Source organism: Mirounga leonina, unplaced genomic scaffold (genome assembly GCF_011800145.1).
Source record: "Mirounga leonina isolate KUSES-001 unplaced genomic scaffold, KU_Mleo_1.0 Mir_127, whole genome shotgun sequence".
In the NCBI taxonomy this organism is placed as follows: Eukaryota; Metazoa; Chordata; class Mammalia; order Carnivora; family Phocidae; genus Mirounga; species Mirounga leonina.
In genome coordinates, this window is record NW_023270316.1 from 797961 (window position 1) to 821339 (window position 23379).

At 50.6% G+C, this 23379-nt stretch overlaps 1 protein-coding gene across 1 annotated transcript; it reads left to right on the forward strand.

The window, feature by feature from the left end:
• The first annotated feature begins 83 nt into the window (after window positions 1-83).
• PCID2 (PCI domain containing 2) lies at window positions 84-23379 on the forward strand. The gene is made up of 14 exons (XM_035003024.1): window positions 84-503; window positions 8090-8179; window positions 9935-10008; window positions 11545-11610; window positions 12506-12547; window positions 13539-13593; window positions 16327-16430; window positions 18589-18664; window positions 19456-19597; window positions 20624-20724; window positions 21575-21648; window positions 21781-21906; window positions 22502-22625; window positions 22893-23379. Exons 1-14 carry the CDS (start codon window positions 468-470, stop codon window positions 22980-22982), a joined length of 1200 nt encoding a protein of 399 aa, XP_034858915.1. The 5' UTR covers window positions 84-467; the 3' UTR covers window positions 22983-23379.

Consider the following 23379-nt stretch of genomic DNA (forward strand, 5'->3'; position numbering starts at 1 on the left):
GCGGGCGGGCCTCGCGTCAGCGCCGCCCCGGCCGCCCAACCGCCGCCCCGCCGGCCCGGCGCGACCCCGACCCCGGCCTGACCCCGCCCCGCCCCCGCCCCGGGCCGCCGGGCGGCCGCCGCGCTGCGTGGGGAACTTGCAACGGTCTGGGGGGCGGCGGGGCGCAAGCCCGGTCAGCCCCGGGGGCCCAGCGTGCCCCGGGCGAGCCCGAGCGCCCAAGTGGCGCGCACGAGGCGTCCTCGCCGAGGGACGGCGGCGAATCGTAGCGCACACACCAGCCTTTCTCGGCCTGGGCGCGCCGGCGTGCCGGCCCGGGGCGCACGCTCCGGCGGACTCTCTCCCTCCGGAACCAGGGTGCGGGGAAGGCGGGGCGGGGGGCGCGCGGGCCGGGACGGACTGTGGGCCGGAAGTGAAGCGCCGGCGGCCGGGCGCGCGGGCCCCGCCCACTTCCGTCGGAGGGAGCGGCCATGGCGCACATCACCATCAACCAGTACCTGCAGCAGGTAGCGCGCGCGGTCAGTAGGGTCTGGAGCGGGAGCCCGGCGGCGCTGGCGACAACGTGTGGGCCGGGGCGAACCGGTTCGCCCACTGTGCCCGGGTCCTTGGCCGCCAGAGGGAAAGCGAGGACGGCCGAGCAGGCGCCCCGGCAGTGCTGCCCGGGGACCCGGGGGTGCGCCGATGGGCGTTGGCCTCAAGAGGGGACGTGCGGAGGGGTCCGAGCGGGCCCGGGAGGCCCGTCAGCCGCGCCTCGGGACAGACGCTGGGAGGAGGTGGAGGCGGCAGGCGGTGCGGCTGCGAGCGCTAGTCCAGCCATCACCTGGGACACGCCTCGGGTCCCCTTCTGGCAGTTAATAGCCTTCGGGAGGTGCGTCTCCACGGAATTCCGCCCGGACAGCCTGTAAACGCCAGAGCCATACTTAAAACATGGGTGTTTCTGAACTCAAAACTGGCATTCTTTCCACTAAACTACGCTAATTCCCAGAACTAGAACCGTGCTGATAGGGAAAAGGGGAAGTGGATTTTTAAATGTCTGAAGGAAGCATTCCATTGGTGATTTAGAATGTATGGTTGAGGGTCTGGGAGGACAGTGAGCCCCAGGTTTCTAGCCAGGGCAACAGATGAGCAGAGCAAATTTGGAGGGAAAGTTTACAGACAGCGTTTTGGACATGTTGAGTTGGGGGTGTCTGTTGACAACCAGGTAAAGATCTTTAGGAGGCAACTTGGAGATAGTCTGGCACGACTGGTGATGAGGGAACAGAAGGCCAGCTGAGGACAGGCAGAAGCTGACACCCCCCCCCCCCCATGGGATATACCTGACATTCCTCAGGCACTCCTGGCTGCCCTAAAGGAGAAACAAATAGTTAATTTATAGAGATTATAATCCTGCAAGACATGAGTCTCCCTCAGTTTACAAGTGTCTTAGCAATCTATAAGAACAAAGGTTTCCTATCATCAATAACCTAGCTTCCAGAAGGGAATGTAGATACAATTAAATGCCCTTAAAACCTGCAGCCCATTGACAGATTCTTGAAGCGGGGGAGGGTAATGTTCCTCCAGGAAGCTCCCGACTATCTTCATGGTAATGCCTTGCTAGGGGGAAAAACAACCTTAAATTGGCAATGGCAAGGCCTCCGGTATCCTGTGAGTCTTTAACATACAAAAATCCTTTTGAAACCTCCCTTTTCCTTACCTCCCCCAACTCCCAGGTGTATAATCAGCCACCCTGCACAACTCTGGGCAGCATCTTTTTCTGCCCATGGGTCCTGTACCCGTGTTTTATTAAAACCACCATTTTGCACCAGAGACGTCTCAAGAATTCTTTCTTGGTCGTCGGCTCCGGACCCCACCCCACCAAACCTCACCTATATTCCAAAACCGCATCGTTTGGTGCCCAAACGTGGGGCTTCCGAGTGTTTTCATCTGGACTCTGAGCCACGGTGCAAACTTGGTGAGTACTTTCTCTTCTCTTCCTTTACTCTCATTCCAGGGGCTCTTCAAGGAGTGTGGTGTTATTGGAACACTTTCATGTTGATTGCTCAAGCTGCATTCTTTTAGCCTGTGGCTACTCTACGGGGAGGAGAAAGTCTGCTTTTTGGCTGGAAATTAGTACCCTGGCTGGGGTGGTAATAAGACCCAGAAACTTGATGCCCTCTCTTTACTTCTGTCCTTATACGAAGTTGTCTGTCTTGGGCATGGGACGGCCACCTAAGTCACCAGGATGGCTGCCAATCTTAAGACTCCTGTGTGAGGTTTCCTCCCCCAACTTTTTTTTTTTAGAGATTTTATTTATTTACTTGACGGAGAGAGAGACAACGAGAGAGGGAACACAAGCAGGGGGAGTGTGAGAGGGAGAAGCAGGCTCCCCGATGAACAGGAAGCCCGATGCAGGGCTTGATCCCAGGACCCTGAGATCATGACCTGAGCCGAAGGCAGACGCTTAAAACTGAGCCACCCAGGCGCCTCAGATTTCCTCCTCATTGATCTAAGGTGATCCCTTCCACATCCCTGGTCTAGCTGCTTCTGGCCATGGGACCTCCACTCAGAGCCGGCCGAAACCAGTACCCAATGAAATTAAAACCTAACTTCCTAGGGAAGTTGGCTGTAAAGACCACATGTGTTGGAATGTCACTTAGACCATGATGGATTTCAGTTTTTACAGTTTCTAATCAATGTCCTCTACTAACCACTTAAATTATAAAATTGGGTAATTTCCCCTTGTAAAACTTTTCTAGTATTTTTCATGGGTTAAAAGTGGCAGGGTGATAACACAGCTTTCAGGGCTTAGGACTGCATGGCATGGGTATTTTAGTCCATTCGATAGCACCCATCTGTAGCCTAGGATGTGATGGGCAAGGGGATATCGGCATCCCGCCGGCATCCGCCCTACGGGGCCTTTTATGGCAGGAATGCCTTCAGGGGAAGGCAGAATGGTGATCAACAGTGGTTTCTCATTTGAGGGACTCCTCTGGTCGCTTTTGACAGCTGGAACCTCTGACCTGTCCTGCGTGGGATGCCTCCCGGGAGTCGGGGGGATTTGGTAATGGACCTTCTTTACTTTTCTGGGAACATGGCCTCAGTAGGCTTCTTCCCTTCCCAAGGACTCTCCCTTAGGATGCCTTTTTAACCCATTGGAAACAATTTGGATTGCAAAATTTAGGAAAGGACTGATCTGTAACACTGCATGGCCTCAGGAGATCTGTCAGCTAGATCTCTTCTGCAGGAAACAGGATTGTAATCTCTGTAAGTTAACTATTTGTTTTTCCTTTAGGGCAGCCAGGAGTGCCTGAGGAATGTCAGGTATATCCCATGGGGGTGGGGGGGTTGTGGGGTGTCAGCTTCTGCTTTGTCCTCAGTTTGCCTTCTCCCTCATCACCTACGTTCTCAGAGGAGTCTTATTTGATGAAGTAGTTGGGGTGATGGGAGGAATAACCACTAGTGCTTGTTGAACTCGTACTAAGAACCAATGACTCTCATGTACAGTGGCTCGTTATTACCACTTGTCCTGGGAGGCGGGTTTGTTGCAAGCCCCATTTTACAGAGAAGGTTCAGTGGTTTTCCAAGGCCGCTGGGCTAGTTAGTAGCACATTCGGACCAGGAGTTCTGGCCTTAGAGTCCGTGCCCTTAACATGAAGCTCACTGCCTCTGTTAGCCTAGGTTTCAGGCACCATTTCCTGTCCTAGTCAGAACCTACCTATTTCTCAGGTTCCAAAGTGTACTGTTTTTTGAATCTCAGTGACCCTCTCAGTTAGGACACATTCCGTATTTCATACTCCACAGCATCCTCAGCCAGTAGCTATCTGTGGACAAGTCATAGGTCTTTCGTTTCCCTTCTTTGTGATCGCTTCCTAGTAGCTATCAGGTTGGCAGTTTGGTTTTATTCTGCTCATAAGTTTCTGAGTTCTCTTGTTGGTTTCTTGGATGCAGGCAGAACACATGCATTCGTGGGTCAGAGACCAAGGGTCTTGTAGCTCAGCTCAGCGCAGCTGGCAATGTGGGGTCAGCCTGCCGGTTCCCTTGGACCAGTGGGCCCAGAGGGGTGCCTGTACCTGCATCCAAGAGAGAAACCTGGAATTTGGGGCATCCATCCGTTTTGTAGCAGGCGGTGAGCAAGCCTGCTTTTTGCTTGGGGTTAGGGAAGGGGGGAAGACATTGCTTCGTTTCTCAAAGTAATAAACAGCCCTGAACAGTGGCCTGAGTGAAGGAGCTAGCGGTCGGGGCCTTGTGGGCCAGCACATCAGTTTGAGAGGCCCAAAGAGGGCTGTCCTTCCTAATGGTTGGCGGTAGCTGGGATGTCAGCGTTCGGCACCTCAACACGCCTCCAGTTTCGTTTCTGTTTGGAGAGGACAGGTTGAGTTAAAGTTTTCCAAGTATTCTACTTTTAAAAATTGTATTTAGAACAAGATCAGTTTGCGTGTACAGTTGACCCTTGAACAACGTGGGGGTTAGGGGTGCTGACCCCCCCGTGCAGTTGAAAATACATATATAACTTTTGGCTCACCAAAAACAACCGATAGCGTGCTGTTGACCAATAACATAAACAGTGAATCAACTTGTTTTTTGCGTTGTGTTCTATATTATGTTCTCACTACCGAGTTAGCTAGAGAAAAGGAAACGTTATTAAGAAAATTGTAAGGAGGAGAAAATGCATTTGTAGCACTCTGTTGTAAAAAGTCTAGGTCAGACCTGCTAGTCGGGGCAGCTGTGCTTCTCCCCACAGCTGGAGCTGCTCTGTATTCCTGGAGTTTCTTTGAGGGCTGGTATTCTTTGTTTGGTGTCCTTTACTTCATTCTTCTGTCCATTCTACAAATTCTTATTTCAAATGGCAAGTTACTTTTTAAAAACTATTTACATTTAAAATTGTAATTTTCTTCCAAATTTTTATCGTGAAAATTTTCAAACCTACAGAAAAGTTGAAAGGAGAACATTGAAGATGTGGACACCCTCACCTGATGCACCACGTTTCTGTGTCCTTCCCTCCGGGCACGCGTGCTTCTCTTCCCTGAACCATCTGAAAGGAGGTCGCTGCCCCCGATGCTCTTCCCATGGGCCTGAGGCTGTGCTGCCATCTGGCTGCAGGGCCTTTAGCCCAGCCGAGAAATGGAGCGTCAGTGTTTTCTGAGAGCGCATTCAGACTCCACATCCACCCACGGTGCTGTTCAGAGCCTCCTTGTTACCTGCAGGGTCCAGTCAGGTCACACTCCAAACATGGTGGTCTTGCTCTTTAGTCTTTCATCTAGAAGAGTCCTCCTGCCAGTTTCCAGGAGTGGATTTGTTTTATGACAATTAACTTTTTAAAAATGTCCAGGGCAGTGGACTCATGGCTGTGTCACTATCTGCCTTTACTTGACTCTAGTGAATAGGTTTGGGCGAACCTGGCTAGTGTAGACGTCCTGTAGCCTCTGGAGGCTTGCATTCGTGCTCCCAACTGCCCACTCCGGTGTCCAGAGACCTTTTCCCATCGTATTGATTCATAATCTGTTGGACGGACTGTGAGAGCCTGTGAACATTCTGCCCCACACCCTTTCCAAAGTGCTTTCAGCTTTTATTCGTGGTCTTTTCCCAAGTGGGTTATTGCATGAGTGTTTGCCAAGTGGTGATTCTCTCACTCTGTTTGTTAGCTACTACTTCATCTGTTAAAAATGCTTTTCCCTGTGCTCCTTTTTAAAAAGTATCATAGATTGTTGTTAATGCCAAGTTATAATCCAGAACCAATAATAAGATTATTCTTACTCTTTCTGAAGCTCAACTTGTCCCAAATTTGGCCACTAAGAACTCCTTCAGACTGGTTTCTGGGGCTTTTTGACAGGTCTTCCTTGAGCCCTGCTTTGCCTCCTGGCACAGTAACGTCCATGCCAAGCTCATGGATTTCTTCCCCTGTCCCAGCACTGGACCAGTCCTTTCTCCAGGGAGCTCTGGTTCCTCTTAGTGGTCGTGGAGTTTGGGAAATGAATCTGAGTGCTGGTGTGTTCATTGCCACTGCAGGGCGTAGGGGGGGTCAGTACTTCAAGGCCTTGTTAGCAGATGGAGCTAGTAAATGTATTTTTTAAAACATTTTTGAAAAAAAATTTTATTTATTTGACAGAGCGGGAGCACAAGCTGGGGGAGGGGGGCAGAGGGAGAAGCAGACTCCCCCGCTGAGCAGGGAGCCCGATGCGGGGCTCGATCCCAGGACCCTGAGACCATGACCTGAGCCGAAGGCAGACGCTCCACCGACTGAGCCACCCAGGTGCCCCTGTAAATTTAAGAAATTATGTGTTCTGGGGGCACCTGGCCGGCTCAATTGGTGGAGTGTGCAACTCTTGATCTCGAGGTTGTGAGTTCAAGCCCCATGTTGGGTGTAGACATGACTTTAAAAAAAAAATTACAAGTTATAAGAGTAGATGAGTTCCCCCCTCCCTGCAACCTCCATCTACCGCCTTAGAGCCAGGAGGTCACGAGGTGACCAGCAGTAGCTAGGAAAGAGAACTTTTTTCTGGGTGTGCCGAGAGCCAGCTGCACCTGATGAGGTCTGCAGTCTGTGGACCAGGCCCCAGGGACACCACGGGAATGTTGCCACCGGGCTCCCCTGGAGTGCCCCTGCACGGTCCACTGGGGGCTGCTTACGTGGCAAGGCCATGGCGTACTAACAGCCACTAAAACAGGTGACTGGGTGGCTGTGGCCCCAGTGTCCCCTGAGCTGTGTATTAGTTCTTTGAGATTTGTCCGCGGTCTGTTGTCGTCTCTTCTCCTCAGCACCTGCTGTGACAGTTTTGGCTGCCTTCATCAGCTTCCTTGAGGTAAGGGCAGCGATGGGACCAGTACTTTGTGATTATTCATAATACCTCCCACAACCCTACACAAATATCTTTTGTTTCTTGTTGTAAGGTAGACCGTAGACGTGGGATTGCTGCCTTCTGTGGTTTTGCTGGGCAGTTGAGTGCCATATTCTTGATCACATTAGTTGTCTTAGGTGTAAACTTTCCCAGCCAATGCCCTAAGTGGTGTTGAGAGTCCAGGAGCTGGATCCGTTTTGCCTGGCGGTAGGGTTGCTGCGTTGGGGGGAGAGCAGGTGCGTGCCCTCCCTCGCAGGCCGATCCAGCCACTTCTCGCCTGCAACGTGGGGGAGCTCCAGTCACTTTCTGTGGTTGGTCGTGGCTAGTCCGGCCTCCCCGGCCACGCTTACCGCTTCTGGCGGTGCGTCTCGCGACGGGAAGTGATGTGAGCGCCTGCCGCGAGTGTGCAGTCCAACTGCACGTCGTCCCTGACTGCGTCTCGTGTGGGCATCGAATGGACAGAGCTAACCCCACTGTAGATGAACCATGCTGTGTGTGCAGCTTTCTCTATGCTTGTCTTCCTCTGCCCGTTCGGATTTCTAAGTGCTTGTTGGGTAAATAAAATCTTCAGACCTCGTTTGGTTTTCTGGTTACAGAGGTCTGCCTCAGCACAGGCCCCCAGGACGGAAATCTGTAAAAGCCTCCTGAAGGCCCAGCCTGCACCCCAAGGGCCCAGGGGCAGGCACTTCTTCCTGTGCTCCCATGTCATACGCAGTTTTTCTTTTCCTTCCAGATTCAGTTAGGCACTTTCCTGTGACTTTGCGTTTGTCTTTTTGTTTTGTTTTGGGTTTTGTGTGTGTGTGTTTGTTTTTGCTTAACAGTAAGTACATTGTGGACGCTGGCGCATCATCACCGCTGGATCCATCTACCCCTGTGTCACCGTCTGCTTAGCTTTGCCATTCCCTGTTTCAGTTGATGTGTAGGTTGAGTGGAATGTGGCTTTTAAGCCCTTTTTCTCCCCATAAGCTTTCTAAGTGAATTCTCAAGTGTCTGAACGACTGAATAAAACTAAAATAACGTGCCTTCCTTAATCACCACTGGCTTACCCTGCTTGTTTGCTGTTTCTGACAGTAAATCACGTGTTTCTTTGCCGCCGAAAGATCTCATTTTGAAACGTTGCTCTCGTTTGCTGCTGCCAAGAGCCCGGTATGTTCTGTCGTTGCTGTGGCTCCTCCCGAATCAGGAGGATGGATTTTCGAGGCGTACAACATGTTTAGGTTCTGTGAGGACAAAACGGTTTGTTTTCTACTCCGCTTATCTCTTTTCAAATGTTTCAGGTCTATGAAGCCATCGACAGCAGAGATGGGGCATCCTGTGCGGAGCTGGTGTCTTTCAAGCATCCTCATGTCGCCAACCCACGGCTCCAGGTGGGCGAGGGAGCCGCACCCGCAGGTGCTCCCTAAGAGAAGCTGAGAGTTTGAGTCAGATGGAAACTAACATTGCCGCTCTTTTGAAAAATTTTGAAAATTTTAACGTTCATTTACTGTATGTCTATAATTGCAGTTCATTTATCGAGCACTGTGTGTTTGATACCAGGCTGAGGTGTGCATCTTATGCTCTGTAATAACTCCCAAGGGACCCTCTGAGCCCCAGAGACATGCAGTGTGGAGCAAGGTCGTCCAAGGTCATCCAGCAGACAGGCAGTGGGCTAGGCTGTGCCCAGGCCGGTCTGTCCCCAAAGCCCACAAACGTGTCCTGTTATAAGTAAAGCTTAGTGGGGCTGAGCCATGTCTCCTCATTCCTGTGCTGTCCATGCCACGGACGCGTAGCTGGCTGGGTCAACAGAGATCTATAGCCTGCAAAGGCGGGGGTGTTTACCATCTGGCCTTTTATGGAAAGCATTTGCCAAACCCTGCTCTAAACCATAAGTGTCCTTGATTTAGCAGATAAATGATATGCAAGCCCTGTCTTCTGTAGGAAATATTCTTGGCATTTGGGGAAGTCCCATTTGCTCATTGGTTCCCTTTGTGAAACTGGAATGTGGTCCTGTTGGGGCAGTTTTTCTTTTGAAAGAAATAGGAGCTCTGTATATTGGAGATCATATTGGGCAGAGTATAGGCTGCACCTTAGACCAAATAAACCGGTTTGTGGAGTAGAAGCAGGCTCTTTTTAAAAGGTAGGGTTCCCTGGGTGGCTGTCCTGTGTGACAGTGTTGAAAACCATTGCTCTAAGGGGCTCGCTGGCCAGACACTCCTCAGCCTTGTACCACCGTGGGTGGGTCTGCCATCCCTCTGTGATCCAAGGCCAATCCCCGTTGACCTACTGAGGTAGCATTCCATTCGCTGGTGGCCGTTGTCTGCCTTAGTTATTTCTTTTTTTTTTTTAAAGATTTTATTTATTTATTTGAGAGAGAGAGACAAACAGCATGAGAGGGGAGAGGGTCAGAGGGAGAAGCAGGCTCCCCGCTGAGCCGGGAGCCCGACACGGGACTCGATCCCAGGACTCTGGGATCATGACCCGAGCTGAAGGCAGTCGCTTAACCAACTGAGCCACCCAGGCGCCCTGCCTTAGTTATTTCACCAGGGACGGAGGATGGGGATTTTCCTGCTGCTGTCCTTTTCCTTCCCACACTTATGCACATGGATATGCATACGTATTAGTGCATCAGGGACTCACAGACTTCTTTAATTCTCTGTTCTGTGTGACCCCGTGACGCTCATATGGTCTAAAATCTGGCCATGGAGAGGGAGGAGGGCGTTGGAAGTAAATGTCAGCTAGCCTAGCCCAGGACGTAGAGCAGGTGGCTCTGTCACCAGGAGGTGAGGAGGGGGGATTCCTAACGTGGCATCACCTCTCACTCACGCCGCCTTCCTTATGGAGCACACAGTAGCTGCTTCATAAACGCTTCTTCACTGACTGGCTGCTGAATACTAAGGTCCACACGAAAGTGCCCGGAGTATTCCTTGGACTGTGGTAGGCACGGCAGGTGTGTTTGGTGCCCCGTCACCCTGTCACTGGCCACGACACGTATGTGTGAGATCACAAGTGCCAGGTGCCCGCCCTTCCCCTAACTGTAAAGTGTGCATTCTTTTGAAACAGGTTCATCTCAGTGTCTTTCTGCACATTGCATTCTTTTGCTGCCTTTTAATTTTATTTTTGTCCTTTTTCCTCTTATCATTTAGATGGCCTCCCCAGAAGAGAAGTGTCAGCAGGTTTTGGAACCCCCTTATGACGAAATGTTTGCTGCTCATTTAAGGTAACCCCTGGGGAGGAAGAAAAATAAAGCAAATCTGGAAATTGCTGAATCGACTAGGGATTTTATTTAACATCATCTTAGGCTTGAGAGGCACCCGGGTGGCGCAGTCGGTTGAGCCTCTGACTCTTGGTTTTGGCTCAGATCATGAGATCAAAGCCCCAAGGCAGGCTCTGCCCTCAGTGGAGAGTCTGCTCCCTCCCCCCACTCACACGCATACACTCTTTCTCTAAAATAAATAAATAAATAAAATCTTAAAAAACACATCATCTTAGACTTGAAACGATGGATAATTTGCTTTGAAAAGAAAGTGTATTTGTTTTTTGGAGGGTTTTTTGGTACTTTTTAAATTTAAATTCAATTTAATTAACATATACTGTATTATTAGTCTTCAGAGGTAGAGCTCAGTGATTCATCAGTTGCGCATCACACCCAGTGCTCCTTATATCAATGGGCCCTCCTTCATGCCCATCCCCCAGTTACCCCAACCCCCCACCTCCCCTCCAGCAACCCTCAGTCTGTTTCCTGTGATTAAAAGTCTCTTATGGTTTACCTCCCTCTCTGATTTCATCTTGTTTTAAGAAATGTGCATTTGTAATTTCACTTTGTTAAAGCCTATGAAAATTTTCTGAAGCTTAAAATCCTTTAAATTTTTTTTAAAGATCTTATTTATTTATTTGATAGAGAAAGAGAGCACACAAGCAGGGGAGGGGCAGAGGGAGAAGCAGGCTTCCCTCGGAGCAGGGAGCCCGATGCGGGGCTCGATCCCAGGACCCCGGGATCATGACCCGGGCCGAAGGCAGACGCTCAACTGAGCCACCCAGGCGCCCCGATACTTTAAATTTTTAATGAACGTTTCTTCATTTGAAAGCGCACGTATGCTCTTAAATGTGGTAGAGGCACCGCTCGCGTGGGCCGCGTGGCAGTTATGTGTTGAGGGGCGCACGGCTCACCACGGCCGTCTGTTTCCGTGGAAATAGGCCTGTGCTTCACGTCTTCGCCTTGCCGGCAATGGGGCTAGAGCTGCAGAAAGTGCACGGAAGACTTGCTCTTTGGGGACATCTCATGTCTGCTGTTTGCCCTTTGGAGGGTGGGGCCGGGCAAAGCCAGATGTCCTGAAGCACGAGGCATTGGCTCGCCCTCCTGCCTGTGCCCCTCCAGGGCTTCCTTCTCTGGAGAAGTCGGGGCGCCACTGGGCTCCTGGTAGTGTGAGGCTCCCTGCCATCTCCTGTCTGTAGGTGCAGCGGGAGGGCCGTGCTCGGCTGTGACCAGTGCCTGGCACTGAGAACGTGCTGCAAGTAGGATCTCCTCCTGGGGCCAGAGAGCAGCGTCCCAGAACAGCATGTGGGTTTCCTCTCCCCCAGCCTGTTTCAGTTCAAAGTCACCGGTGTGTTTCTTGTCCTCCTTCTAGTTCCTGTAGCCTGTAGCAGGATAAGCGGCACGCTCAAGCGTTCTGGATGGAAGTGAGGGGTGGGGCACGTGGGGCTCGATTGCAGGTCCTGCTGCCTGTGTCCTCAGCCTGTGAGGTTTTCTTCACAGATGCACTTACGCGGTGGGGAACCACGACTTCATCGAGGCGTACAAATGCCAGACTGTCATCGTCCAATATCTTTTGTCGTTTGCGTTATGGTTTAAGATCTGGAGACATCAGGCCACTTTCATTCATACCTTTAACTAGAAAGGAATTGAAACTAACTTTGGGAAGAGAAACTCGTTTAGCTATTTCATTCAGGTGCTTAGATGTATTCTGGGCCTTAAGACTGTCGTCCAGTTACCCGTACAATGAGGGGGAACACGGGTGATGGTTAAGGGTTTTACTTAATTCTGTTGTGAACAGTGGTATTTCCTTTAAAGCATTAAGTAGAGCTACAGGGACTAGTTAGTCCCTTTGGCAAAATAGGAGAACGCCAGATTCCAGGCATAGATGGACAAGAGTGGACTCCACATGTCGTCACTGAAGTGTGGCCACTGAGACCTTCAGCCAGCCAGTGTCTGATTTAAGTCATTTAAGTGCTATCTCCTAGCTAAGGCTTCTGTCAGTGAGTGTTCTAGTATTTATGTGTAACTCTGGATTTTTAGTTTGCTTATTTTTTAACTTTCTTGTTTAAGTATACAAAAGAGAAAGTTGGCCACTAACTAGCTTAGTCTCCTTTGAATTTAAGAATTCTGTAATCAAGGAAATAAACTTTATACTACAGATTCTAAAGCCTATTATATATGTGATTATCTGGGTTCAGAAAAACCAAATAAAATGTTTGAGGTTCCCAATTAAGAAAATCTTACAATAGTCTCTTTGGGGAATGTATGTGTAAAGCAAATATATTTACTGTACTAATACCTAATGATATTCAGATATTTGTAATTTGTACATTTTTCCTTCAAGAACTTGCCCCTATGATATATAATCTTCTAAACCTAAAATTGAGAATCCTTCATATTTCTTACTCTTATCACTTCTAGCCTTGCCTTAGATTTTGTACGTTGTTCCTTAATGTAGTACATCGTTCCTGCGTGCATTTCAAGCCCACAAAGAAGAAAACTGGTAAGTATGAACAGAAATAACTGGAAACTGGCAAATGGCAGGGTTTAGTTTTTGGGTTTTTTTCTTTTTTTTTTTTTAGCAGAAGCTTTTTAAAACTTTAAGTAAATATGTGTTGTGTTTTCTGTATGGATATTTAATGTTACATGTTGACCTAGGATAATATCAACACGGATAGTGGAGTTTTAATGGTCAGTGTAAACTTTAAGTGGCGGACCAGCCAGATTGTTTGCAGTGTGTTCACATAAACATAAAGCCTTGTTTTTATTTCAGACCTTCCATACCCCAGAATGTTTGTTATTTGTCAATTCTGAACTGAATTTTGATTTTAATTTGGATAAAAGGCCAGGTCAGCTGCAGTTCATGTGGAGTGACTAGAGTGAATAAGTGGTAATTGGGTTATTTTAAGTTCCTTGACAAACTGATTCTTAATTTTATGATTTATTAACTGTAGGTAAATACTGAAATTTTGTGTTTACTAAAATAACTGAAGGCTTGCAAATACCTTTTACTGAAAAAACAAAATCAAATACCCTCTTTAAGTGAAGACTTGTCTTAACACATAAAAGTATTTCCACCAGCTAAATTTAAAAAAAAATCCTTTTACGACATTTTGTCCATTACGTTTTCTGGGTCCTGTTAGAAGGTCTTACTAAACCACATCTTGCTTTAACGGAGCTGCTTAGAGAGTGGTTGAAGGGAAGGAGAAGGTCCTGAATAGCGTGAGGAGGTGCTGTCTGGGGCTGAGGACCCTGGACGCAGCGGGATCTAGGCTTCTGGGGGGTCCGGGGCAGCGGGTGAGGGGCACTCCAGTGCCTGTGCTGTCAGGAAGCCCTGGCGCCGTAGCCTGCCCTGACGGGGGATGAGAAGGCGGCAGGAGCCTCGGGTTCCTGGAGGGGTGGTGGCCCCCGTGGACGGAGGTAGCTCTGGGTGTCGGGAACGGAATCTCGGACCTCGTGGCCTCTTCCAACGTGCTTGCTTTCCTGCCCCGCAGGGCTCTGCCCGTCATGTATGCCGTAGCACTCGACCTTCGAGTCTTCGCCAATAACGTAAGTTTAGTTCTCGTCACTGTTCTTTTAAAACTCAATCTCAGTTTCTATCTTTTGCTTAATTTCATGTCATTCTTCCAGAAGTTTTGAGGGTTAGGATGTGGGTTAGCACGTACCTGGTGTAGCGAGCGGAAGGGCGGGAGGTAGCTGGACTGTCTGGGTTGGTGGGTTTTCCTGCCGTGGGTGTAGACGGAGGTTCTGTGTGTGTGTTAACCCGTTATGGCAGATGGCAGATTTTTTTAAAGGGGCGAGGCAGTAACACGAGCAGGTCTGCGTTCTCCTCTGCTGTGAAGATGTGGCTGTCCCCCGTCTTGAGGAATCCCACCCTGATGTAGATGGGGGCAGCAGCTAGGGGTCTCTCTGGTGTAGGGGGTTGGTTTGCCCTTGGGGGTCAGCGTAAGGCAGTTCTGGAGCAGCAGTTCTGAACTAACACACCTTTATGGCTCTAAAAACTATAACTTCCCATTCTGAACAAGATGGGGTAGGTACAGTTTTCCTTTCCATCCTGCTGAGAATTCGGAAGCCAGCACGACTTGCAGACCAGCAAGTGGTGGGTCTCCTGCATTTGCTTCTTGCTTCCTATCCTGGACTGGGTCCCAGAGGAGCCTCAGATCCAGGAAGACCGACAGGCAGAGATGAAGAGGCCCCAAGGAAAGCAGGAGGGGGGTTCTGGACAGACTTCTTCAGCAGTCCCTGCCGCAGCCCCCCAAACTGTGCCAGTCCCCAGCGCTTCAGCAAAGCCCTCGGGGAGCCGGACCCAGCCAAGCCAGCGGCAGCTCCCCACTAGCATGGCGTCCGCTGCTGATGCGAGATAAACAGGGTCCACGTGACCTCATACCCCAAATATCACTTACGGAGAATCTCAGCCTGTGAAGAGAGACGATCCACAAACACCGGATGTTGGAATTCCTTGACTTGCTCGTACCCCGGCCATCCTAAATAAGTCTCAGGAAAAGTCACGAACACGCTTGAAACAAATGAAAACATAGATGGTCTCAGCAAAGAAATAGAAGATGTAAAGAAGAACTGTGATAGAAATTTCTAGAACCAAAAAATATAACTTAAACGCAAATTAGGCTCCAAAGAGCTTTGTTTATATATCTATTTGTATTTACCATATTAAAAATTTTTAACTAGGATTTAAAAAAATATTCCTCTAAAATGACAAGCCTTTTATGTGGTAACATAAGTGACGTTTTAAGTGAAAAATACCTATATTTTCCAAATGAACAAAATGTGCTGAGAAGAGTGCTGGATTTTTATTTTAATCTTACAGAAGCCGCCTGACCCTGTGTCCTTCTGCAGGCATGGTGTTGCGGCTTGAATATATGAAGACGGTCTGGCCTCACCCAGGTGTAGATGGAAAGGAGAGGAGTATTTTAATAGCCTTTCAGATGATTGTGGATACTCTTTTCCTCTATTACCAAAGCTCCAAGGGGTTGTTACGGTGTGTCCTCCGAAGCTTAGCGTTGAGCTTTTTTTGCTGTTGTATTGGAATCTGCTGGGTGTCCTGGTCTCTGGGTGGACTGTGTGCTCTCGTGTGATCTTGTAGCATCAGACGTTGATCATTTGGAAAGTTCTGGTTCACCGAGTCACAGAGATGTTCCAAATGTGGATGTGTTTCATTGTGTAAAAGAAAACCCCAAACCAAAAAAACTCCCATTTGTTAATGTCCCCAGTGACCTTATCTGTAAAGTTTTGGAGTAATGAAATGCTGCCACGTTCGTGGTGGTTGATGACAAGTTACCCAAAATTCAGATTTTTTTTTTTTTGAAAGCACAGATGTCATTGGCCACAAATACTGTCAGGTGTTTGCTTGGAATTGACTGGTTGTGTTTCACTTAAGCAAACGGTCCTTCGGCTACCCTCGCCTGGACCGCCTTGCTCGTCTGTCAGTTGCTGGTTCCGCACGCTAGCTGGCAACTCCAGCAGCTTCCCAAGCGCTTTTCCTGGAGAAAACCATACTGTCATTTCATCACAAAGAATGTTAAATATTTGTATATTCAAGAGCCAAGACTTAGGATTTACTGTGTCGTCAGGGACAGTTTGAAGTGACCTTGGTGTTAGTGTTTGACTGCAGGACTGTGCGGGGTGATGTTAGGGACATCGTGTTGCTGCTGCAGTTTGGTGTCGCTGGAGAGGCCCCCACGTTTTCACCTACCACAGTGCTCGCATTGTCAGTGCAAGTGACGGTACAATAAGGGGACAAATACTGGCCGTTGGTGTTGTCATGGAGATAGTTCTGACCGCATGGATCATGTGCAAGTGTTTTGAAGGCTCCCAGGGTTTCATAGACCGTACTTTGGGCACCTGTGTTAGGCGGTGTGAGCGGGAGCCAGCAGGTCCCAGGAACAAGGGGAGAGTCAAACCTGGAGATGACTTCGGTGTCTGTCGGAAGTGTGTGTTTTGGGGTTTTGACTGGCTGTAGGCGGGGGCAGAGCATGAGCCCATAAGGAAAGGCTCCTGGAGGGGCGCAGGGCCCCGTGCCCCAGACTTAGAGAACAGGCCAACTCACTAGCTGGAATTGGTTGAAGAGTTGATTTGTGTAAGAGTCAGGATACGCTACCGATTTCTCAATTTTTAACAATGCTAACATCAACTAGAAGATTTCACCAGAGCTGCTCGGGACTCTGACCCTCGGTTGCAGCCATTTTTGCTTCTAGCAGCAGCGGAGGTTTCTTTCCCACTCAGGAATTGAGAGGAAATTAAACGTGACTGTTTGTGTTCTATCAGGCAGACCAGCAGTTGGTAAAGAAAGGGAAGAGCAAAGTCGGGGACATGCTGGAAAAGGCAGCCGAGCTGCTGATGAGCTGCTTCCGCGTCTGCGCCAGTGACACGTGAGTACGGCGTGGAGGTGGCCGCGCTGGCGGGTGACGCTTGTGTTCCTCCCGCGTGTGCGCGGACCCCATGGTCGTCATTCCGATTTGCTTAGCTAGTCCGCTGCTGTGTCCAGGATGTGAGAGAGAGAGAAGGTGGTGTGTGAGGTTTGCCTGGCATGGTGTCTGTCGAGCGCTTTCCTCCTGCCCCTGCGTCCCTTTTGCACCTGGTCCAAGCCCTGTCCGCTGGGAACGCGCCCAGCGGCTTGTGCTGAGTGCAGGTCTCCGGACGCTCAATTCTCCAACCGTCTTTACTTTGTCTTCCTTTCTGTGTGCTAGGTGGAGAATTCTAGATAGACCGCTTTTTCTGCTGGCGCTCTGGCCGCGCCGCCTCCTCACTGTGTATCCCGCCGTGTGACTCCGTACTCCCCTTTGTTAGGGTCCATCCAGCGTCTCGGATCTCTGCGCTGATGTGTTTTGTTAGAGCCTTCCAAGGGTGATTGCCACATCCTTTCTCCCACTCCCTTTTGTCCGCATTCTGTCTCCTTTGAGACGCCAGGCTCACGTATGTTAGACGCGTGTCCTGCCACGGACACGGGTGCCCTGTGTTCCCCTCTTGAGCTGTACGTGTTTATCGTGGGATAACTGGCTTTCTTGATGTGATACCCAAAACACAATAACCTAAGAAAAAATAGATAAAGCAGACTTCATCAAAATTAAAAACTTTGTGTTTCAAAGGATGCCATCCAACAAGTGAAAAACAACCATAGAATGGGGAAGATATTCGCAAATAACGTAGCTGACAGTAACCTGTGTCCAGAATGTATGAAGATAAGTAATCCGATTTATGTGGGCAAAGCCCCTGGATAGACATTTCTGCAAAGAAGATAGACAAATGGCCAGTAAACCCACAAACAGGTGCTCAACATCCTTAGTCAGAAAGGAAGCGCAAATGAAAACCACGGCAGGCCGCACATCACACCCAGCAGCGTGCTGAGCGTGCGGGGGGACTGCAGCGGGCTGGGCCTCAGAGAGACCCCTCGGGGGTTGCTTCCTGAGTGTCACCAGTATTAGAGTGTTTGGTTTGTTTTCTACCCTCCGAGGCAGGCAGTGTTCATCATCCCCGTGTTGATTTGCGGTCACGGCGCCAGTGAGCGACAAGAGTCCTAGAGGGGCTGGCCGCTATCACAGAACAGACTTTGTTTTTAAACGCTGACCGCGGTGCTACACTGAATATTCCTATATGGGAGGGATCTTAGGGATGGTCTTGGGAGGGTTTCTTTGTCCCTGGCTTGTGAACAGCCTGTGGTTCCATACCGGCGTGTTTATTTCATATGCTTTGACCCCATGCCCTGGGATTTCGAGTGTGCAGGCGGCCTGCTGCAGGCCCCCCTCTCCGGTGCCCCGTTGGTGGGCGTGCAAGCTGCACCAGAGAAGAACCAGCGCAGGGCGCAGATACGCGGCAGGCTCCACTGTGCGTTGTGTTTCAGCACTGTCGTGAAGATCCCCGAGCGTCTGACCGCGTGGACAGAATTGCACAGGGGACACTGTAGACTCCCCACGTGCCCCGTTGGCGTTTACTGTACATGCCGTATGCTGTCTGGTCACGCGTCTTTCCTTCTGTGCGTCTAGCAGTTTTCTTTCTTCTAAAGGTTATGCGTCCGTCAGAGACTTCCCTAAGTGCCACACTCTCCTTTATAATTTGAGGTAAAACTTACTGGCAGTGATTCACACGGATCTTGACTGTATTTTGAAAAGTGTGTGTGCGTGTGTGACCCAACCCCTCCCGAGGCCGAGGACATTGTCATCACGCCGTCCCCTTCCCAGGCGGACCCACACCACGGTTCCAGTCTCCCGTTGGTGGCCGCGTGCACTGCGTCTTGTTCCACGTTGTCGTGTGTTTCCGAGTCCGTCTTGCCCTCCGGATGAGCGAGCACACGTCCATTGAAAATAATAGACGTGTTGCCGATGAGGCAGTCAGAGGCGGCCCACACGCGTACTGGGATCGTCTGTTGTGGCTGGTGGTTCGACCTCTGCTCGGGCTGCTTATTTCATGGGCACGGCTTGAGCTGTGGGGTTTTATCTCAAGGTATTAATTTTGTTTAGGCAGATTTGTGTGTGTGTGTGATTTATAAACACTGATTTCCTGGGTAACTTAAAAAGAACTGTTTTCCCGTAGCCGGGCCGGCATCGAGGACTCTAAGAAGTGGGGGATGCTGTTCCTGGTGAACCAGCTATTCAAGATCTACTTTAAGGTGTGATTCCACGTGGGCGCCTTAAATACTCTGTGGGCCTTTTCCTTCTCCCTGTCTCCCTGGATGCCATCTCTGTGCCGGCCTCCCTGCCATCGCCGGGAGGTGATCCTCACCTGGCCGTATCCAGTCGAGTCTGTGGAGCTCCTGCTAGGTGCAGGGACTGTCCTGTTTCAGCCTCCACCCGAGGAGGGGAGCCCTGCATCTCCTGGGGAAAGCAAGGCGCCAGTGCCCTGAGCGGGTGGGCTTTCACGTGAGGGGTATGACCCCAGGCCTTCACCCGCCGCTGTTAACAATTAGCTACGGAGCAGGTGGCGGGTGGGTGGGTCAGGAGGTCCTTCCTGCTGCACGAGGTTGTCCAGCGAGGGGCGGCCCCATGGGGCACCAGCAGCTGGTGCCTGGCCCTCTGGGTGTCATCTGCACCACGCAGCGTGTGTTTTAGTGTTTCTTACGGACACTTATTAATCAGTTTTGGTGATGTAATTGGCTTTGTAATTCCCGCTTTAAGGAGGGCAAATAGGGGCGCCTGGGTGGCTCAGTCGGTTGAGCGACTGCCTTCGGCTCAGGTCATGATCCCAGGATCCTGGGATCAAGTCCCGCATCGGGCTCCCGGCTCGGCGGGGAGCCTGCTTCTCCCTCTGACCCTCCTCCCTCTCATGCTGTTTCTCTCTTGCTCGTTCTCTAATAAATAAATTAATTAATTAATTTAAAAAAAAGGCAAATACTTGGTAAAGCGGAAGCTTTTGTTCGTCCTGCTCGTTTTGTTGCGTAATACTTGGAAGGGCTTGTTCCAGATCAACAAGCTACACCTGTGCAAGCCCCTCATCAGAGCCATCGACAGCTCGAACCTGAAAGAGGACTACAGCACTGCCCAGAGGGTGACGTTCAGGTACTACGTCGGGCGCAAGGCCATGTTCGACAGCGACTTCAAGCAAGGTTGGTCCTTAGTCTTTCTTGCCCGTGTTTTAGAGACCCTGGATCCTGAGCAACGTCCAAGAACGCTCACTGCCTCTTAGCAGCATGTAGGTGGCAAGCGGGTGGGGCCCCTGTCCTGCGTGTGCACGTTTGTTGCCGATGCTGAGGTCGGTTGAGCGCGGGAAGGCCCGGGCCGTGTCTCTCGAACTCCTGCCGGAGTCGCAGTTACCGCGGGCGACTTTCTCGTGGGGGCGATTCGGCACCACTGTTCTTCTCTGGCATGTGCCTTCGGGGCGGCCCAGGATCCGGGACAGGGAGCCCAGGCAGCCCACCGCGTCTGTGTTAGACACGCCAGGGGCCGCCAGCACGGAGGGTTGCTGCGCGGCGAGGTGCTCGGGCCCTGCTCGTGCGGGCAGCGCTCTCGGAAACCTTGGCGCGGGGAGCGTCTGTGCGGGCTTCTCAAGAACACGAAGCCAGGCTTTTTCTTTTCAGCTTTGTGATTAGCTGACAGCAGTTGTTCTTTACGGTCTCCTCGGCCGTACTCGGACCAGACTCTCTAAACCCGCTCCTCAACAGCTGTGTGCACGTGAGGACCGGGCCTGGAACGGCTTCGCTTTCCGTGTGTTTGGGCCGGGGATTCTCGGCCGGCCGAAGTGACCGGCTGCGGGGGGCGTGCCCTGGTTTCTCTCCGGCGGGCTTGTGCCCACCAAACTCGTTCTCCTTCACAGAAGTTTGAATAGACCCACGGCTCTTGAACAAGGGCTGTGCTCCATGGTTCTCCCGTCTTTTTTTTTTCCTTAGAATAGAAAGCCCAAGAATAGAAACTTTTAAGTTATATTCTTTTGAAGTTTCTCAAGTTTGGTGTTGATGTTTTTCCTCCAGACTCATTTGAATACCCAATACAGCAATACAGCGAGAAATGATTGATCACTGTTAGCGGTAGGAATTGATGGTTCCCAAGACAGCAGCGTTTCAGGGGGTGCAGGGGTGGGACGCGGTGCGGGCGGGGGCCGTGGTGAGCGTGGGCGGTGTGACTTGTGTCTACAGCGGAGGAGTACCTGTCCTTTGCCTTCGAGCACTGCCACCGCTCGAGTCAGAAGAACAAGAGGATGATTCTGATATATTTGCTGCCAGTAAAAATGCTGCTGGTAAGTGATTCCACTCCGCTCTTTGAGGTCTCAGTGCTCAGTGAAGAGGTTGATAGAGTTTTAAAAATGTAGCAGGTGTCGCGTAGCTACGTAGTCTGACCTGCGTGTGAACACACCCCAGAAATGGAGAGTGGAGGGTAAGCTGCTTGGTGTGTGGCTGGAACCATTTATCTCCATGGCTGACGCTTTCTCTTAAAAGTATCTGCCTCAGAAGTGCGACGTATGTAAGAAAATAAATGTATGTTATTTTTATTGCTCCTAAGAACGTAAATTAATAGCGATGGATTAAGCAAGGAAGAGAAATGTGCCAGCCTCTCTTTAGGTATCTTATTTAGTCACCCAAAGTTAATTTGATACTTGAAAAGAAATGACAAGTAACTAGCAAGTTAATTGACTAAAACTTACTCAAAGTGATAGAGCTTCCTTTCCTCCTACTTAAAAATTTTTAAAAAATTATCCGAACAGTACACATGGCTCAAACTTGAATAGCTCAGGGTAGCTTGTAAGGGAAAAGCAACAAGTCGTACCTTTCTCCCCACGTATGAGCCTGCTTCCCAGAAACAACCAGTTGTAAATGGCTCAGCCGATTCTTCTGGAAGGCATTTTCGAGTTCCCAGCCCTTACACCGGCCTGTCTTCCGCCACGTCTTCCCCCTTGGATATGAGCTGCGAGGGTGTGAGGGGCTGGGCCAGGTGTCCCTGGGGCTCTGGCTGCCAGACCCACGTTGGTTTGTCAGCTGCTTCTGAAGAAACAGGTTGCAGGTTTTTAAGATGTGACTTCTTGATAGGGATTTTATAATTCTGTTAAAAATGAAAGACTCTTACTCTGGGAAATGGGCAATCTGTCTCAGGGTCACATGCCGACCATCGAGCTGTTGAGGAAGTATCATCTCATGCAGTTTGCCGAAGTGACCAAAGCCGTCAGGTACCGTGTCCTTTTCCATTTGGGGCTTTCAGACGCGGAGTTAATCATCAAAAGTCTCACACGTGTTGTGCGAGGGCTGGTCCTGGGCCTTGGTTTTCCTGACTGTGCATGCACATTTCTCCCCACACCCAGCGAAGGCAACCTTCTGCTCTTGAACGAGGCCTTGACGAAGCACGAGACCTTCTTTATTCGCTGTGGCATTTTCCTTATCCTTGAAAAGCTGAAGATCATCACCTACAGGAATCTTTTCAAGAAAGTGTGAGCTAAGTGTTTCCTTTATTAGTAAGTTTAAGTTCTCAGTGTGACTCAGCCCCCACACTGTGAAGGGCGATGACCTCCCGAGACGGGAGTGTGTGCCAGTGTGGACGAGGCCCCAGCACTGCCTTGAGCTTGTGCGGATGCACTCAGACCTCCAGGCCGCCCACGGCCGCCAGCTCCACGCACCCCAGCACCTCGCGGGCACGTGGGCACACCTCCGTCAGGTGTCCTGCGTTCTGTCCCGCGAGTGGGACAGGTGCTCTGTCCTTCATTCATAACCAACTAAGCCAGCCCCGCCACTCCTGTTTGTCAGAAAGTTGAATTCTGCATCCGTCCCTTTCCCCAGCTGTGGGTAGTATGTCCAGAATCGTGAGGGCCACGCGTCCTCGAATCCATAGGGCACGGTTCGTGGTAAGGGGTGTCCTGATCACAGAGACGTCAGAATGTGGGATCACGTGCTTCTTGGACTCTGAGATGAATATGGGGAGATGGAGACACAGGGTCCTGTTTTCCCTCCTGACTCGGGATGCCTTCTCGCCTTCGGAGTGCTTGAGTCCCGTCAGTAACCCATGTGGCCCTGTGCTTGCCCCCCCAGGTATCTGCTGCTCAGAACACACCAGTTGTCTCTAGATGCCTTCCTGGTCGCCTTGAAGTTCATGCAGGTGGAAGACGTGGACATCGATGAGGTCCAGTGCATCCTGGCCAACCTGATCTACATGGTGAGACGCCCTCCCCAGCCGGCCGGGTCTGGAGCCGGAGAATCTCATGTAGTGGCTGGAAAGCCGTTGGTGTTTGTTAGAACTCCTGTTATCCCGGGAAGTGACCGGGCTTTGAGGGGCCGCGGGTGGGTGGACATTGTCTGTACGTCCCTGTTGTGCAGCGTCTCTGCATTTCTCCGTCGTCTTTGGAGGAGACCGCTGACACCTGGGGCTGAGGAGGGGTGAGCCAACAGGCTTGTTGTGACCCCGGCCGTCTCTCTCCCCCAGGGTCACATCAAAGGCTACATATCACATCAGCATCAGAAGTTAGTTGTTAGCAAGCAGAACCCGTTCCCCCCACTGTCAACAGTGTGTTGACCGTGCATAGACTCCGAGGACAGGACAGCTGTGTCTCCTCTAGCTTTTGTCTGCGTGGATGGACTCGGTGTTGTCTGCAGCCGGACTCTGGGGCTCGTTTGCTGGCGCACATGACTCCTGGAAACCTCCATGGTCACTCACAAGTAACGTCCGCCGTGCAGACAGCTGGAGCTCCCTCTTGAGAAAACGGGCCTGTCCGTTCCCATTGGAGCTGGGGAAGTGTCCATGGAGGGCTCCGGCTCACTCTTCTTAAAAGTGTCTTCCTCAATTTTTATGTAACTTTTTCTGTAAAACGTCATCCTGAATTTATACAGATGGTGTATTCTTTATTTTATCTTAATATTTTCATTTGTTAAATTAGAACATTGTACATGATTAAAATGCTTGGTTAACTGAA